Genomic DNA, 15749 nt, shown 5'->3' with positions numbered 1-15749 from the left:
CCCTAATTGCTCCTGCTAAATGACAAAAATATAATGTAAATGTTTTCCAATGCCTCACAAAGGGCAACTATTGGTAGAAATAAAACAAGCCGATAATGAATATCCCTTTGAGGTGAAGTTATTAATTACACATTGGATGATCAATACACCCAGTCACTACAAAGATACAGGCGTCCTTGCTAACTACAAAGATACAGGCGTCCTTCCTAACTACAAAGATACAGGCGTCCTTCCTAACTACAAAGATACAGGCGTCCTTCCTAACTACAAAGATACAGGCGTCCTTCCTAACTACAAAGATACAGGCGTCCTTCCTAACTACAAAGATACAGGCGTCCTTCCTAACTACAAAGATACAGGCGTCCTTCCTAACTACAAAGATACAGGCGTCCTTGCTAACTACAAAGATACAGGCGTCCTTCCTAACTACAAAGATACAGGCGTCCTTCCTAACTACAAAGATACAGGCGTCCTTGCTAACTACAAAGATACAGGCGTCCTTGCTAACTACAAAGATACAGGCGTCCTTCCTAACTACAAAGATACAGGCGTCCTTCCTAACTACAAAGATACAGGCGTCCTTGCTAACTACAAAGATACAGGCGTCCTTGCTAACTACAAAGATACAGGCGTCCTTGCTAACTACAAAGATACAGGCGTCCTTCCTAACTACAAAGATACAGGCGTCCTTCCTAACTTAGTTGCTGGAGGAAGGACATCGCTCAGGGATTTCACCATGAGGGCAATGGTGACTTTAAAACAGTTTAATGGCTGTGATAGAAAACTGATTGATCAACATTGTAGTTACTCCACAATTCTAACCTAAATGAACACTGTACAGAATAAAAATATTCCAAAAACATGCATTCTGTTTGCAATAAGGCAGTAAAGTAAAACTGCAAAAAATGTGGAAAATACATCTTATTTTTGTCCTGAATACAAAGCGTTATGTTTGGGGCAAATCCAACACAACAGAGTACCACTTCATATTCCAAGCATGGTGGTGGCTGCATCTTGTCATCGGAAAGAACTAGGGAGTTCATATTTTTATAAAAAGAAACGGAATAGAGCTAAGCAGAGGCAAAATCCTAGAGGAAAACCTGGTTCAGTCTGCTTTCCAACAGACACTGGAGACAAATTCACCTTTCAGCAGGACAATAACCTAAAACACAAGGCCAAATATACACTGGAGTTGCTTACCAAGAAGACATTTAATGTTTACGTGGCCTAGTTAGTCAACTTAAAATTAGCTTGAAAATCTATGGAAATACTTAAATGGCTGTCTAGCAATGATCAACCAACTTGACATCGCATGAAGAATTTAACACAAAAAAAAAAACATGAAATGTGCAGATATTGTACAAACCAGGTGTGCAAAGCTCTTAGACTTACCCAGAAAGACTCACTGCTGTAATCGGTGCCAAAGGTGGTTCTTACATGTGCTGACTCACGGGTGTGAATACTTATGTAAATGAGGTATCTATTTCATTTGAACAAATTAGGCAAAATGTCTAAAAACACGTTCACTTTTGTCATTATGGGATATTGTGTGTAGGTGGGTTAGAAAACGTTTTTTTTTTTTTTAAATCCATTTTCAATTCATGCTATAACAAAATGTGGAATAAGTCAACAGGAGGTTGGTGGCACCTTGAGGACAACAATGGCCAGAGCAGAATCAGTGGAATGGTATCAAATACAAACATATTGTTTCCATGTTTGAGATGCCATTCCATGAGCTCCATACCAACCATTATTATGAGCCATCCTCCCCTCAGCAGCCGCCACTGTATATAAAATCATTGGCTGGAACAAGCTTCCCCCTAACGTCACGACAGCAGAGTCCCTCCCTGACCACCTCCAAAATATTCTGAAACCATTGCTGTATCTTAAATAAACCCCGACGACTTTGTGGATAACTACTTTGAGGGAAAATGTACTTACGACTGATGTGGTTCTCTCACCTAGCCACCTTAAGATGAATGCACTTACTGTAGTCTCTCTGGATAAGAGCGTCTGCTAAATGACTCACTACTGTAGTGGCTCTGGATAAGAGTGTCTGCTAAATGACTCACTACTGTAGTGGCTCTGGATAAGAGTGTCTGCTAAATGACTCACTACTGTAGTGGCTCTGGATAAGAGAGTCTGCTAAATGACTCACTACTGTAGTGACTCTGGATAAGAGCGTCTGCTAAATGACTCACTACTGTAGTGGCTCTGGATAAGAGTGTCTGCTAAATGACTCACTACTGTAGTGGCTCTGGATAAGAGTGTCTGCTAAATGACTCACTACTGTAGTGGCTCTGGATAAGAGCGTCTGCTAAATGACTCACTACTGTAGTGGCTCTGGATAAGAGTGTCTGCTAAATGACTCTACTGTAGTGGCTCTGGATAAGAGCGTCTGCTAAATGACTCACTACTGTAGTCTCTCTGAATAAGAGCGTCTGCTAAATGACTCACTACTGTAGTCTCTCTGGATAAGAGAGTCTGCTAAATGACTCACTACTGTAGTGACTCTGGATAAGAGCGTCTGCTAAATGACTCACTACTGTAGTCTCTCTGGATAAGAGTGTCTGCTAAATGACTCACTACTGTAGTGGCTCTGGATAAGAGCGTCTGCTAAATGACTCACTACTGTAGTGACTCTGGATAAGAGCGTCTGCTAAATGACTCACTACTGTAGTGACTGGATAAGAGCGTCTGCTAAATGACTAAAATGTAGAAATAAATCAGCAACACAACTATAGTAAAAGTAACAGACTCAGGCGTTCCTCTTGACTGCTTTTTATTGTGGTGGATGTTTGACATGAGGCAGCGTCTAGCTCGGATAGAAACGGTTCCCAACAGGTGACGGTCTGATCCTCCAGTAACCTTCTACTGGTCTTTCAGCTCCTTCAGTCTCCTGATGGCCGACTTCACTGTGACTGCAGACGTCGTGCTGGAACACAGAGGGGAACGATGATTTAGAACACAGAGGGGAACGATGATTTAGAACACAGAGGGGAACGATGATTTAGAACACAGAGGGGAACGATGATTTAGAACACAGAGGGGAACGATGATTTAGAACACAGAGGGGAACGATGATTTAGAACACAGAGGGGAACAATGATTTAGAACACAGAGGGGAACGATGATTTAGAACACAGAGGGGAACGATGATTTAGAACACAGAGGGGAACGATGATTTAGAACACAGAGGGGAACGATGATTTAGAACACAGAGGGGAACGATGATTTAGAACACAGAGGGGAACGATGATTTAGAACACAGAGGGGAACGATGATTTAGAACACAGAGGGGAACGATGATTTAGAACACAGAGGGGAACGATGATTTAGAACACAGAGGGGAACGATGATTTAGAACACAGAGGGGAACGATGATTTAGAACACAGAGGGGAACGATTATTTAGAACACAGAGGGGAACGATGATTTAGAACACAGAGGGGAACGATGATTTAGAACACAGAGGGGAACGATGATTTAGAACACAGAGGGGAACGATGATTTAGAACACAGAGGGGAACGATGATTTAGAACACAGAGGGGAACGATGATTTAGAACACAGAGGGGAACGATGATTTAGAACACAGAGGGGAACGATGATTTAGAACACAGAGGGGAACGATGATTTAGAACACAGAGGGGAACGATGATTTAGAACACAGAGGGGAACGATGATTTAGAACACAGAGGGGAACGATGATTTAGAACACAGAGGGGAACGATGATTTAGAACACAGAGGGGAACGATGATTTAGAACACAGAGGGGAACGATGATTTAGAACACAGAGGGGAACGATGATTTAGAACAGAGGGGAACAATGATTTAGAACACAGAGGGGAACGATGATTTAGAACAGAGGGGAACAATGATTTAGAAAACAGAGGGGAACAATTTACACTAAGCAAAAATATAAAAGCGCAACATGTAAAGTGTTGGTCCCATGTTTCATGAGCTGGGGCAAAAGAAATCCAGACATTGGATCAAAATTAGCATTTATGATCATAGTCTTTCGCAGGTGGGATGGTCCTTACGTCCGCCCTATGGGACTCCCAATCACGGCCGGTTGTGATACAGCCTGGAATCGAACCAGGGGGTCTGTAGTGACGCCTCAAGCAGTGAGCTGCAGTGCCTTAGACCGCTGCGCCACTCGGGAGCCCCATAGGGCGGCGCACAATTGGCCCAACGTCGTCCGGGTTTAGTCGTTATTGTAAATAAGAATTTGTTCTTAACTGACTAAATGGCTGTGCGAAGTTGCTGGAACATGCTGTGGTACACGTCAATCCAGAGCATTCCAAACATGCTTAATGGGTGACATGTCTGGTGAGTATGCAGGCCATGGAAGAACAGACATTTTCAGCTTTCAGGAATTGTGTACAAATCCTTGCGACATGGGGCCGTGCATTATCATGCTGAAACATGAGGTGATGGTGGCCGATGAATGGCACGACAATGGGCCTCAGGATCTCGTCACGGTGTCTCTGTGCATTCAAATTGCCATCGATGAAATGCAATTGTGTTAGTTGTCGGTAGTTTATGCCTGCCCATACCATAATCCCACCACCACAGGGCACTCTGTTCACAACGTAGACATCCGCAAACCACTCACCCACAAGTGGCCATACACGCTGTCTGCCACCTGCCCGGTACAGTTGAATCCGGGATTCATCCATGAAGAGCACACTTCTTCAGCGTGCCCGTCAGGTGGATGGATTATCTTGGCAATGAACAAATGCTCACTAACAGGGATGTTAACAAATGTGTGCACAAAATTTGAGCGAAATAAGCTTTTTGTGCGTATGGAACATTTCTGGGATATTTTATTTCAGCTCATGAAACATGAAACCAACACTTCACATTTTGTGTTTATATTTTTGTTCAGCGTAGAAGGTTGAAACGTTACCAAACGTTCAGAGGAATTCATCAGGTAGCTGTAGCTCAGCTGGTAGAGCACGGCGCTTGTAACGCCAAGGTAGTGGGTTCGATCCCCGGGACCACCCATACACAAAAAAATGTATGCACGCATGACTAAGTCGCTTTGGATAAAAGCGTCTGCTAAATGGCATATTATTATTATTATTATTATTAGAACAGTCTCAGAAAATGCAACATTCCAACCCTCTGAACAGACGCTGCCCCACCACCATTCCAGCTGATGTGATTGTTCTCTGACCATCTCCAAGAGAGAGGGACATGTGAAAGCAGCGTTAGACCAAGGATGGACTATTGACGGTGCATGCTTTAGTTCCAGCCCTGCTGTAACAATGTTTCCAGATCGGCGCAGACGACGGAGAGGAAGCCACTGACCTATTGACACGTAGCCTTCCGATTCCCCCTCAGGACAGGAGAGTATACGGAGCAGCAAGAGGAACTGCCCCTCCCTACCTTCAGGCTATGGTCAAACTCTACACCCCAACCCGAGCACTCCGTTCTGCCACCTCTGGTCTCTTGGCCCTCCCATCCCTACCTGAGGGCAGCTCCCGCTCAGCCCAGTCCAAGCTCTTCTCTGTCCTGGCACCCCAATGGTGGAACCAGCGTCCCCCTGAAGCTAGGACAGCAGAGTCCCTGCCCATCTTCCGAAAGCACCTGAAACCCTACCTCTTTACACACCATCTTAAAGAACCCCCCCCCCCTCCCCAGAAAGCCGTTTGTGAGTTAACACCCGCAGCACCTGACAGTTCCCCCTTACTGACTGGACTTGCTATGACTGACGTGGTTCTCACCTAGCCATTAGAAGATGAACGCACTAACTGGAAGTCGCTCTGGATAAGAGCGTCTGCTAAATGACTAAAATGAAAATGTTACCGGCTAGTTACAGTCTGGAAGGCTTGAGGGGAGAAAAAAAATTCACCAAGCAAACATCTCATATCTGAGAGGGAGAGTCAACCAGGGGATGGAGAACGCACACCCACCCACAGTCCAGACCCTCACACGGAGCTACTTACTTGTATGTCCAGGCACCTCCAGCAACAGTCTTCATGCAGGACCCACAGTGCCAGATACCAACAGCCCTCCTCTTCATCTTAGTCTGACGATTAAAAACAAACAAGTACTGTTATTAACATCCGTTCCGTGCTGTTAGTTATTAACATCCGTTCCGTGCTGTTATTAACACGTCAGTAACAGTTGTGCAGGACTGTACCTTGCCACAGAAGGAGCAGGTGTACTTTGCGTGCTGGCTGATCTCAATCTTCTTCACCATCTTCCTGAGCGACGCGCCGTAACGCGTGCCATATTTACCCACGATCCCCACCTTCTTGGTGCGCTTAGCCTGAGGAAGACAATCATTAAATACACTTATCCATACACAACACTCCCTCAAGTTAGTAAACCCCCACTAACGTTACTGTGATAGGAAATAGCCCTCCCAAACACAGCTACAGATATCTAAACAGAGGCAATGCTAAAACATTCGGCGAACTTTACTGGCCAAGGCAATGACAGTATTTTCCTAAGCAACATTGCAGAACCATAAAAGTTAGCTATTAGCCAAGTCGTACACAAAAACCCATGCACTCAACTAGCGGTGCATTTGATTTCTTGAAGATGAATAGCCAACGTCTGACAACCACACTCCAGAATAACGTTACAGACTCACTGTTACCGGCATTTCTCTGAACATTAGTTAGCTAGCATTTAGCCACGCCGCCTCGACGGACTGGGACTGCTTGCAAGCAACTAGCCTTTACAGATAACTAGCTCGCTAACCTAGTTATTGACACGACCATGCTTTGGGTCTGGTGACTGCTGCAGACAATACTACAAAACACACAGCTCCGCTGTAGCTTGCTAACAGTACACTCTGCCGCTTAGCCGAAAGCCATGCACGTACTAGGCGGCCATTGCTACGACTCCCAGGTATGCAAACACTAAAAATAATTCATTTAGGTATTTTGTTCACTAAAATATATGTAATAACTTGTGGATCTAATGGCGAATTATATATACAGGGCATCAGATTAATTGTTATACCATTATTCGCCTTGGATTATTTAGATTGGTGTGGATTAGGACGAGAACATCTTCGGCTCACCATTGTAGCTGAGGAGACGTTGGTCCAAAGAGGAAGACAAAAAGACGCAGGCGCAGTTTACCCCTGTGGAATGTGTTGCATTGTGGGATGTCGGCGCTGCTCGGTGTTGCATTGTGGGATGTCGGCGCTGCTCGGGGCCTTTTCAGCCCAGCTGAGAGGGAAAAGTGGTTACAAAATAAAACCTTCAAATATGTTCATATTTAGTTTTGGGTCTACAAGTGATAAATCACTAGAGGGATATAGATCTAGTAAATGTTGTTTGTTTTCCTATAATTAGACAAAAACAGCCAGATACAGTTTATCTTCAACCAAATGAAAATAAATGAATAAAATAACCAAACTGTCCATGGACATTATCCCCATGCTACACACAGGATTGGAATGTTTGTAATGTCATAAAAGCTGTATATATATGTGTGTGTATATATATATATATATATATGTATATGTATGCATGTATGTATGTATGTATGTATGTTTGTATACAGTACCCTACCAGTCAAAAAAGTTTGGACACACCTACTCATTATTATTTTTATTATTTTTTCCCCTTTATTTAACCAGGTAAGCCAGTTGAGAACAAGTTCTCATTTACAACTGCGACCTGGCCAAGATAAAGCAAAGCAGTGCGATAAAAACAACAACACAGAGTTACATATGGGGTAAACAAAACGTACAGTCAAAAATACAACAGAAAATATATATACAGTGTGTGCAAATGTAGTAAGTTATGGAGGTAAGGCAATAAATAGGCTATAGTGCAAAATAGTTACAATTAGTATTAACACTGGAATGATAGATGTGCAGAAGATGATGTGCAAATAGAGATACTGGGGTGCAAATGAGCAAAATAAATAACAATATGGGGATGAGGTAGTTGGATGGGCTAATTACAGATGGCGGCCAAAGGAGGTGTTGGCTTTGGGGATGACCAGTGAGATATACCTGCTGGAGCGCATACTACAGGTGGGTGTTGCTATGGTGACCAATGAGCTAAGATAAGGCGGGGATTTGCCTAGCAGTGATTTATAGATGGCCTGGAGCCAGTGGGTTTGGCGACGAATATGTAGTGAGGACCAGCCAACGAGAGCGTACAGGTCACAATGGTGGGTAGTATATGGGGCTTTGGTGACAAAATGGATGGCACTGTGATAGACTACATCCAATTTGCTGAGTAGAGTGTTGGAGGCTATTTTGTAAATAACATCGCCGAAGTCAAGGATCGGTAGGATAGTCAGTTTTACGAGGGCATGTTTGGCAGCATGAGTGAAGGAGGCTTTGTTGCGAAATAGGAAGCCGATTCTAGATTTAACTTTGGATTGGAGATGCTTAATGTGAGTCTGGAAGGAGAGTTTACGGTCTAACCAGACACCTAGGTATTTGTAGTTGTCCACATATTCTAAGTCAGACCCGCCGAGAGTAGTGATTCTAGTCGGGCGGGCATAAGCAGCGTTCAATTGAAGAGCATGCATTTAGTTTTAATAGCGTTTAAGAGCAGTTGGAGGCTACGGAAGGAGTGTTGTATGGCATTGAAGCTCGTTTGGAGGTTTGTTAACACAGTGTCTAATGAAGGTCTCCCGAGTGGCGCAGTGGTCTAAGGCACTGCATCGCAGTGCTAGCTGTGCCACTAGAGATCCTGGTCGTAGCCGGCCGCGACCGGGAGACCCATGGGGCGGCGCACAATTGGCCCAGCGTCGTCCAGGGTAGGGGAGGGAATGGCCGGCAGGGATGTAGCTCAGTTGGTAGAGCATGGTGTTTGCAATGCCAGGGTTGTGGGTTCGATTCCCACGGGGGGCCAGTATGAAAAATAAAAAATAAAATATTGTATGCACTCACTTAACAGTAAGTCGCTCTGGATAAGAGCGTCTGCTAAATGACTAAAAAAAAATCATAAAAGGAAAATTAGAAAAAAATGTAAAAAGATTAGATGACATTAATCTGCCCCTTCACCCTAACCTCCTGAAGACTAGATTACATTAATCTGCTCCTACACCCTAACCTCCTGAAGACTAGATTACATTAATCTGCCCCTACACCCTAACCTCCTGAAGACTAGATTACATTAATCTGCTCCTACACCCTAACCTCCTGAAGACTAGATTACATTAATCTGCCCCTACACCCTAACCTCCTGAAGACTAGATTACATTAATCTGCCCCTACACCCTAACCTCCTGAAGACTAGATGACATTAATCTGCTCCTACACCCTAACCTCCTGAAGACTAGATTACATTAAATCTGCTCCAACACCCTAACCTCCTGAAGACTAGATTACATTAATCTGCTCCTTCACCCTAACCTCCTGAAGACTAGATTACATTAATCTGCTCCTACACCCTAACCTCCTGAAGACTAGATGACATTAATCTGCTCCTACACCCTAACCTCCTGAAGACTAGATTACATTAATCTGCCCCTACACCCTAACCTCCTGAAGACTAGATTACATTAATCTGCTCCTACACCCTAACCTCCTGAAGACTAGATGACATTAATCTGCTCCTTCACCCTAACCTCCTGAAGACTAGATTACATTAATCTGCCCTTTCCTGAAGACTAGATTACATTAATCTGCCCTTTCCTGAAGACTAGATGACATTAATCTGCTCCTTCACCCTAACCTCCTGCAGACTAGATTACATTAATCTGCTCCTTCACCCTAACCTCCTGAAGACTAGATTACATTAATCTGCTCCTACACCCTAACCTCCTGAAGACTAGATGACATTAATCTGCTCCTACACCCTAACCTCCTGAAGACTAGATTACATTAATCTGCCCCTACACCCTAACGTCCTGAAGACTAGATTACATTAATCTGCTCCTACACCCTAACCTCCTGAAGACTAGATGACATTAATCTGCTCCTTCACCCTAACCTCCTGAAGACTAGATTACATTAATCTGCCCTTTCCTGAAGACTAGATGACATTAATCTGCTCCTTCACCCTAACCTCCTGAAGACTAGATTACATTAATCTGCCCTTTCCTGAAGACTAGATTACATTAATCTGCCCTTTCCTGAAGACTAGATGACATTAATCTGCTCCTTCACCCTAACCTCCTGAAGACTAGATTACATTAATCTGCCCTTTCCTGAAGACTAGATTACATTAATCTGCCCTTTCCTGAAGACTAGATTACATTAATCTGCCCCTACACCCTAACCTCCTGAAGACTAGATTACATTAATCTGCCCCTACACCCTAACCTCCTGAAGACTAGATGACATTAATCTGCTCCTACACCCTAACCTCCTGAAGACTAGATTACATTAATCTGCCCCTACACCCTAACCTCCTGAAGACTAGATTACATTAATCTGCCCCTACACCCTAACCTCCTGAAGACTAGATGACATTAATCTGCCCCTACACCCTAACCTCCTGAAGACTAGATGACATTAATCTGCCCCTACACCCTAACCTTCTGAAGACTAGATTACATTAATCTGCCCCTACACCCTAACCTCCTGAAGACTAGATGACATTAATCTGCTCCTACACCCTAACCTCCTGAAGACTAGATGACATTAATCTGCCACTACACCCTAACCTCCTGAAGACTAGATGACATTAATCTGCCCCTACACCCTAACCTCCTGAAGACTAGATGACATTAATCTGCCCCTACACCCTAACCTCCTGAAGACTAGATGACATTAATCTGCTCCTACACCCTAACCTCCTGAAGACTAGATGACATTAATCTGCCACTACACCCTAACCTCCTGAAGACTAGATGACATTAATCTGCCCTACACCCTAACCTCCTGAAGACTAGATGACATTAATCTGCTCCTACACCCTAACCTCCTGAAGACTAGATTACATTAATCTGCCCCTACACCCTAACCTCCTGAAGACTAGATTACATTAATCTGCTCCTACACCCTAACCTCCTGAAGACTAGATGACATTAATCTGCCCCTACACCCTAACCTCCTGAAGACTAGATGACATTAATCTGCCCCTACACCCTAACCTCCTGAAGACTAGATTACATTAATCTGCCCCTACACCCTAACCTCCTGAAGACTAGATTACATTAATCTGCTCCTACACCCTAACCTCCTGAAGACTAGATTACATTAATCTGCTCCTACACCCTAACCTCCTGAAGACTAGATTACATTAATCTGCTCCTACACCCTAACCTCCTGAAGACTAGATTACATTAATCTGCTCCTACACCCTAACCTCCTGAAGACTAGATTACATTAATCTGCTCCTACACCCTAACCTCCTGAAGACTAGATGACATTAATCTGCTCCTACACCCTAACCTCCTGAAGACTAGATTACATTAATCTGCTCCTACACCCTAACCTCCTGAAGACTAGATTACATTAATCTGCCCTACACCCTAACCTCCTGAAGACTAGATTACATTAATCTGCTCCTACACCCTAACCTCCTGAAGACTAGATGACATTAATCTGCCCTACACCCTAACCTCCTGAAGACTAGATTACATTAATCTGCCCTACACCCTAACCTCATGGAGACTAGATGACAATCTGCCCTACACCCTAACCTCCTGAAGACTATATTACATTAATCTGCCCCTACACCCTAACCTCCTGAAGACTAGATTACATTAATCTGCCCTACACCCTAACCTCCTGAAGACTAGATGACATTAATCTGCCCCTACACCCTAACCTCCTGAAGACTAGATTACATTAATCTGCCCTACACCCTAACCTCCTGAAGAATAGATTACATTAATCTGCCCCTACACCCTAACCTCCTGAAGACTAGATTACATTAATCTGCCCCTACACCCTAACCTCCTGAAGACTAGATTACATTAATCTGCTCCTACACCCTAACCTCCTGAAGACTAGATTACATTAATCTGCTCCTACACCCTAACCTCCTGAAGACTAGATGACATTAATCTGCTCCTACACCCTAACCTCCTGAAGACTAGATGACATTAATCTGCCCCTACACCCTAACCTCCTGAAGACTAGATTACATTAATCTGCTCCTACACCCTAACCTCCTGAAGACTAGATGACATTAATCTGCCCCTACACCCTAACCTCCTGAAGACTAGATTACATTAATCTGCTCCTACACCCTAACCTCCTGAAGACTAGATGACATTAATCTGCCCCTACACCCTAACCTCCTGAAGACTAGATTACATTAATCTGCTCCTACACCCTAACCTCCTGAAGACTAGATGACATTAATCTGCTCCTACACCCTAACCTCCTGAAGACTAGATGACATTAATCTGCTCCTACACCCTAACCTCCTGAAGACTAGATTACATTAATCTGCCCCTACACCCTAACCTCCTGAAGACTAGATTACATTAATCTGCTCCTACACCCTAACCTCCTGAAGACTAGATGACATTAATCTGCTCCTACACCCTAACCTGAAGACTAGATTACATTAATCGGATTACTTTATCCTATCCCAGGTATTCCTTAAAGAGGTGGGGTTTCAAATGTCTCCGGAAGGTGGTGAGTGACTCCGCTGTCCTGGCGTCGTGAGGGAGCTTGTTCCACCATTGGGGTGCCAGAGCAGCGAACAGTTTTGACTGGGCTGAGCGGGAACTGTGCTTCCGCAGAGGTAGGGGAGCCAGCAGGCCAGAGGTGGATGAACGCAATGCCCTCGTTTGGGTGTAGGGACTGATCAGAGCCTGAAGGTACGGAGGTGCCGTTCCCCTCACAGCTCCGTAGGCAAGCACCATGGTCTTGTAGCAGATGCGAGCTTCAACTGGAAGCCAGTGGAGTGTGCGGAGGAGCGGGGTGACGTGAGAGAACTTGGGAAGGTTGAACACCAGACGGGCTGCAGCATTCTGGATGAGTTGTAGGGGTTTAATGGCACAGGCAGGGAGCCCAGCCAACAGCGAGTTGCAGTAATCCAGACGGGAGATGACAAGTGCCTGGATTAGGACCTGTGCCGCTTCCTGTGTAAGGCAGGGTCGTACTCTCCGAATGTTGTAGAGCATGAACCTACAGGATCGGGTCACCGCCTTGATGTTAGCGGAGAACGACAGGGTATTGTCCAGGGTCACGCCAAGGCTCTTCGCACTCTGGGAAGAGGACACAACGGAGTTGTCAACCGTGATGGCGAGATCATGGAACAGGCAGTCCTTCCCCGGGAGGAAGAGCAGCTCCGTCTTGCCAAGGTTCAGCTTGAGGTGGTGATCCGTCATCCATACTGATATGTCTGCCAGACATGCAGAGATGCGATTCGCCACCTGGTTATCAGAAGGGGGAAAGGAGAAGATTAGTTGTGTGTCGTCTGCGTAGCAATGATAGGAGAGGCCATGTGAGGATATGACAGAGCCAAGTGACTTGGTGTATAGCGAGAATAGGAGAGGGCCTAGAACTGAGCCCTGGGGGACACATAATCTTTATGAATTATGAAGCCTTTATGTTTTGTTCTCTGAGATAATATTAGTCAGCTAACATGACCTTTATGAATTATCAAGCCTTTATGTGCTTTGTTTTTTTTTTAAATTACATAAATTCTTCAAAATTCACAAAAAGTGACATTAGCTAATGAAGATTATCTCATTGAACAAAACGTATAAGATCTCCTAAGCCTGTGTTTATCCAAAAACCCTCTAAAAACGCCATTCATTTTCTCCATATGCTTTGTCCAAAGAAGCATGGCAGAGTTAGTGCCTACGAAAAGACGTCGTTACTATTTATCTCTATTTAGAAAAGGTTATCGAGTCTAGCTTTCCGACGCTCGCAACACCTCCCTCCTAGAGGTTGAGGTTCGCAACCCGGAACCACAGATAGAACAATGACTCAGATATTTCACCGGATGTATAAATGTGAAGCATCTGCTTCGCGTTTCCACTCACTACCAAATATGGTGATGAGAGGAAGCCCAGTGGCCGGCAGTAGGAGAAGATAGATTTTGGCCGACATTCTGCTAATTTTCTCATTGATGAAACATTTCATCTCCATACAGTGTTCTGTTCCCAAAACTAAAATCTGTTACAAACAGAGTGGACTAAGTTTTGTAGACTTTACCCTTTGCCAAAGTTTTTAAAAATTGCGTTGTTTAGAAGGAGTGCAAAGGCAAACGTAGTTATTGCACACGCGCACTTCAGAGTAGGCGTTCCCTAACGGAAATATGCAAATAATTGCTAGAACACGCCAATAGGATCCCGTGCTTGGCTCTGTCCACCTCCTTTGATTGGCTCTGTCCACCTCCTTGATTGGCTCTGTCCACCTCCTTTGATTGGCTCTGTCCACCTCCTTTGATTGGCTCTGTCCACCTCCTTTGATTGGCTCTGTCCACCTCCTTGATTGGCTCTGTCCACCTCCTTGATTGGCTCTGTCCACCTCCTTGATTGTTCTGCCCACTATGACTCATTTGTTCCCATTTGAAACGACAGCCCTATCTTTGGTATAACCACTAATGATGGGAAGTTCGGCTCTTTTCTGAGAGCCGGCTCTTTTGACTCGGCTCCCAAAGAAGAGCCGGCTCTTTCGACTCCCGAACGGCTCTTTATTTAGGATCTTTTGTAGCCTATATTTTACCTTAACTTTGAAAAAAAATCATGGTTTATGTGTTGAAAACCCTTTTGCTTTCAGTGTTTTTATGAGAGACCTTATAATGCCTAATTCTGTGCATTTATTCTGTGACAAAACCACTCTTACATTTGTTTATTTCAATTAAACTTTTTTATTGCACAAATTAACAATAAACTTCAAACAAATCCACAGAACAGAATCAAAACCAGAACCAAACTCCAGCAAACAGCATTAGTCCTCAGGGCAGGTTGGCATTCAGGAAGATCAGATGCCTCAGCTTGGATGGGCTGATAGGCCTGATACGATTTCGCCTCTCCGTGAGTATCTGCCCTGTTTTGGAGAAGATTCTCTCAGAAGGAACTGATGTGGCAACAATACATAGTCTCCCCTCCATCACCTTCACCAGGAGTGGAAAGACTGAGGCCTTGGCCTGCCACCAGCTCAGTGGGTCTTCTGCTCTCTGGATGAGGGGCTCCTCAAGGTAGCTCCTCACCTCCATTATAGCATCAGCTGTCGGATTTCTCCTTGAAGCATCTCCTGTAGCTCTGTCATCAAAAAGCCTCCAAACAGCAGAGGTTTGCTGCTCCTCCTCCACTTGGCCCTGTAATGGTGGAGCTGGCTGGCTGCTGGGGGTGCATTTTGCTGCTGCTGCTGCACTAATCCTCTGAAGAGCTTCATCAACAGCTCTACGATCACTGAAGGCAAGTTTTTTAAACCTTGGATCCAATAAGGTAGTTTCTGAAAGGACAGTGTTGTACTCCATCCGCAGAAATTTGCGGTCCATGGCTGAACAAAGAGCTGCAACTAATTCCTTCACTTTCTGCACAGTTACTGTCCATTGGTTCTCGGCTGTCACCAGCTGCAGACCTTTGCAAAGCAGGAGCATTTTCGAGGCTGTGACATAGCTGAAGGAGAGAAAACAGCAACTTTTAGAATTTAGTTTTTTAAAAGTATGTGGCATATTATACGTGATGCATTATACTGTATGTGTTGTGTTTGCAATGTATAATAGTGACTGAATAGTAGTAGAGAAAACAATGCTTCAATGGTTCTAGGTACCTGTCTGCACTTATCTCCACAGTCACCTCCTGGAATGGTTGCAGGACGGCGCAGACCTCTTTCACCAGCTCCCATTCCTCTTGGCTTAATGGCTCAATAGATGCGTTGATGAGGGCCAGGGTGGAGAT

The 15749-nt window shown here is 44.4% G+C and overlaps 1 protein-coding gene across 2 annotated transcripts; it reads right to left on the bottom strand.

Annotated features, from left to right (window-relative positions):
- Positions 1 to 2765: 2765 nt before the first annotated feature.
- LOC311121453 (large ribosomal subunit protein eL43) lies at positions 2766 to 7108 on the bottom strand. Of its 2 annotated transcripts, none has more exons than XM_084195946.1 (4): positions 7042 to 7108; positions 6151 to 6279; positions 5954 to 6036; positions 2766 to 2935 (listed from the first exon to the last, which is right to left on the bottom strand). In XM_084195946.1, exons 1-4 carry the CDS (start codon positions 7042 to 7044, stop codon positions 2872 to 2874), a joined length of 279 nt encoding a protein of 92 aa, XP_084052072.1. In that variant the 5' UTR covers positions 7045 to 7108; the 3' UTR covers positions 2766 to 2871. The 2 variants fall into 2 exon arrangements, with proteins under 2 accessions (XP_084052072.1, XP_084052073.1); XM_084195947.1 differs by having other exon boundaries at positions 6981 to 7073.
- Positions 7109 to 15749: the final 8641 nt, after the last annotated feature.

The sequence above is a fragment of the Coregonus lavaretus genome, assembly GCF_964263955.1.
Source record: "Coregonus lavaretus genome assembly, contig: HAP1_SCAFFOLD_694, whole genome shotgun sequence".
Taxonomy (NCBI): Eukaryota; Metazoa; Chordata; class Actinopteri; order Salmoniformes; family Salmonidae; genus Coregonus; species Coregonus lavaretus.
The sequence above is the reverse complement of the archived record's forward strand: the minus strand, read 5'-3'. Positions and strand labels throughout refer to the sequence as shown.

Excerpts from the sequence above, each read along its gene's own strand:
- LOC311121453 (XM_084195946.1), bottom strand. Across the intron at positions 6,037-6,150 it reads CCTGCTCCTTCTGTGGCAAG|ACTAAGATGAAGAGGAGGGC; the intron begins GTACAGTCCTGC and ends TTTAATCGTCAG. Across the intron at positions 2,936-5,953 it reads GGAGGTGCCTGGACATACAA|CACGACGTCTGCAGTCACAG; the intron begins GTAAGTAGCTCC and ends TCTGTGTTCCAG.